The sequence below is a fragment of the Cyprinodon variegatus genome, unplaced genomic scaffold, assembly GCF_000732505.1.
Source record: "Cyprinodon variegatus isolate N-32 unplaced genomic scaffold, C_variegatus-1.0 Scaffold317, whole genome shotgun sequence".
NCBI classification, from domain to species: domain Eukaryota; kingdom Metazoa; phylum Chordata; class Actinopteri; order Cyprinodontiformes; family Cyprinodontidae; genus Cyprinodon; species Cyprinodon variegatus.
Genome location: NW_015150770.1, coordinates 293,140 through 295,826, shown reverse-complemented (window position 1 = coordinate 295,826; position 2,687 = coordinate 293,140). Strand labels below are relative to the sequence as shown.

Here is a 2,687-nt window from a genome sequence, read left to right as displayed (position 1 = left end):
TTTTTTTTAAATATGTCATATTATGTCATATTAACTTAAGCATTAATTACTGCATGTTTTGCTCCATGAATAAACAAATAATATGGCGCATTCTCTCCTTAAGCTCCGTGGCGGGAGGAACCATGGAGGTGTTGCTTTGCTCAGGCGGTCTGAAGGTGGAACGGGGCGGAGCAGATACAGAGGATGTGGGATTTCAAACTGTTTTCCAGATCACATTGGTTGTGTCCGAACGTCCCCCCTAACCTCTAAATCCCTCAATCACTATATAGTGAACACAGTTAACTGACCGTTCGGACGGATGATCACTACTTTTCGCTCCTCGTTTGTCACGTAACTCTGCCTCTCTACATTGATGCTGATTTTTGAACAGTTTCTGTCTTATTCAGTTTAATAACATGCTGCTGTCATTTGCATGTATTTTGTGTCGCTGCTATTTTTTTAATAACCATTGCTGTAAAAATGTCCACAGCTGATATTGATTTTTTTTATTCTTCAGATTCTGTAATTATATTGTAAAAACACTGTACAATACCGTATTGTTTTATTTTCCTATTTTTATACACTTTTCTAAGCTGCAAACCACTTCTACTATAACCTTTGCTGCTGTAAACACCATAATTTCCCAATTGTGGGACAATAAAATCCACTACATAGTCCCCGCTGCATGCAGGGATGAAGGGATGCAGGGGTTAGTGCGGACGTTCAGACACAGACATTCTCTTCACTTCTGGGGGCGGGGCTTTCCTCTGGGGTGAGGACCAAGATGCATTTCCACTAGTCTGCTGGACGTCGGTAAAACATTTTATTAGTCAAGACTGAGAGTTTGTATTGGGCTTGCAGTAAAGAAAATGTCTGAAACACAAAATTAAAAGAAGCAATTCCTAAAACTCATTCTTAAACACAGAAATCACAAAAAAAAAAACAGGAAAACACAAAATGAAAAAGATACAACAACTAAATCTGAGAACTTACTTTCGAAACCTTTGTTGATTAAGCAGTTTCATTTCTGGGTTGCTTCTTTTTTTTTTCTAAATTTCCATCTAAAAAAATGTGTTCTTTGCCTGAAGCAATAATAGAACAAAATGTCCTCGTGCTGACTGGAGAGATGTGAGCGTTTAGTTCAGGAACTTTGGCCAATTCTGAGGTTTTACATCTGAATGAAATATTTTGCTGTCTTTGCCGTCTATAATGGTATTTCTAACACGTGGAAACAAACATAGATTAGAGAATGACTTTTTTTCCCCTCAAACCTGTTATTTTTCCTCACAATATATTATAAAGTTTAGCTTTAAATAAAAATTCAACTAAGATGAAATATTTTGCTTGCATGTGAAGAGTGTGCGGCCTTCAGATCAATATTAGACTCAAACATGGTAACCCTACCAGCACTACTTTGTTAGTTTCTGCTAAGGAGCAAAAAGTTCAACTGCTCTGTCCTGAAAAGGGAAATGAAACTAAGCCTGACATAAAAACAAAAAAACATGTTGAAATTTAGGCCGACATCAGTAGGAAATGCTGCTGCATATTGGTCTGCTGGCAATATAGGTATATATTTCTGGAAGACGTTCTCCAAACACAAAGCAAATATTTCTTCTAAATTATTTATATTTAAGGTGACTTATTGGTCTTCCAGCCTGTTGAGTCAAAACTCACGTGATTTCCCCTGAACTCCCCGCAGTCTGTCAACACCTGGGGCCGTCCGGGCAGCTGAGTCTGTGCCACGGAGACCAGGTAGGCGGCCAGGGCGAGCATGGCGAGCACGCCCAGGCAGATGAGGAAGATGCAGCGTTTGGACAGCACTAGGAAGGGGCTGATGTAGTGTCTGTGACGGACATACTGAACTTCCTCCTCCTCATCCTCATCCTGAACCAGGTAGCGGAACTCCGTCCTCTCTGGGACCTCAAATGCATCCTCATCCATCTTTGCTCTGGAGGAAATAAACACATCTTATCACCTTTCCTATTAAAAGAAAAGCGGGCGTGAATCACACCAATGAACCAGTAACCAGTTCATTGAGCTCTTTAGAGGCAGGTTCAGTCATTTGCATTTACTATCAGGCTCCTTCTAAGCTGGTAAACATTGAGACATAAATCTGTGGGCGGAGCCTAGCTGGAGGCAGAAAGATTTTCCCGGCTCTAGAAAATGTGATTATGTCTGAATATGTCAGAATATTCACTTTCAGGGACGGTGAAAGTTAACTTGATCAAATGGAAGCGGATCAATCGATCCAGACTCACTCACTCCATGGCTGGGTGGCCTGACTTTAACCTTTGACCTAGCTAGTTAAAAACGCAGTGAGGGCATCAGAGGGATAATCATAGAGAATATAGAGAAACCGAGGGTAATCCAAAGCCCTGCCCAGCTGGGCCAAAGCCAGAAAACATGTGGAAGGTTTCGCTCATTTTAAACCAAAGAGTAAATTTGATGTTTAACTGTACTTGATTGGCTGGTTGACGTTACTCAAACTAAATTAAACAAACACGTTATTTCCCTAAACCTTCCTGGTATAAAGTGTGCACTTGATACATGAACATGTTTTATAACAGTTTCTGACGTGTTCCTTCATTTTACAGCATTTTAACCAATGCCTTCATAGTTTTTTATTATCTTTTGGCAGCAAGTCAGCGGCAACATTTCAAGCTCTGTACTCAACTAGAAACCATTCTACTCTCCTTCTCTAGCCAACA

The 2,687-nt window shown here is 40.3% G+C and overlaps 1 protein-coding gene across 2 annotated transcripts in view; it reads right to left on the bottom strand.

Annotated features, from left to right (window-relative positions):
- LOC107090935 (para-nitrobenzyl esterase-like) overlaps window positions 1–2,687 on the bottom strand; it is a 33,402-nt gene that overhangs the window by 28,932 nt on the left and 1,783 nt on the right. For both annotated transcript variants that reach the window (XM_015384588.1, XM_015384590.1), the window contains exon 2: window positions 1,654–1,927. In XM_015384588.1, the coding sequence (XP_015240074.1) occupies window positions 1,654–1,920 (267 nt within the window). In that variant the 5' untranslated portion in view covers window positions 1,921–1,927. The remainder of the gene's footprint in view (window positions 1–1,653; window positions 1,928–2,687) is intronic.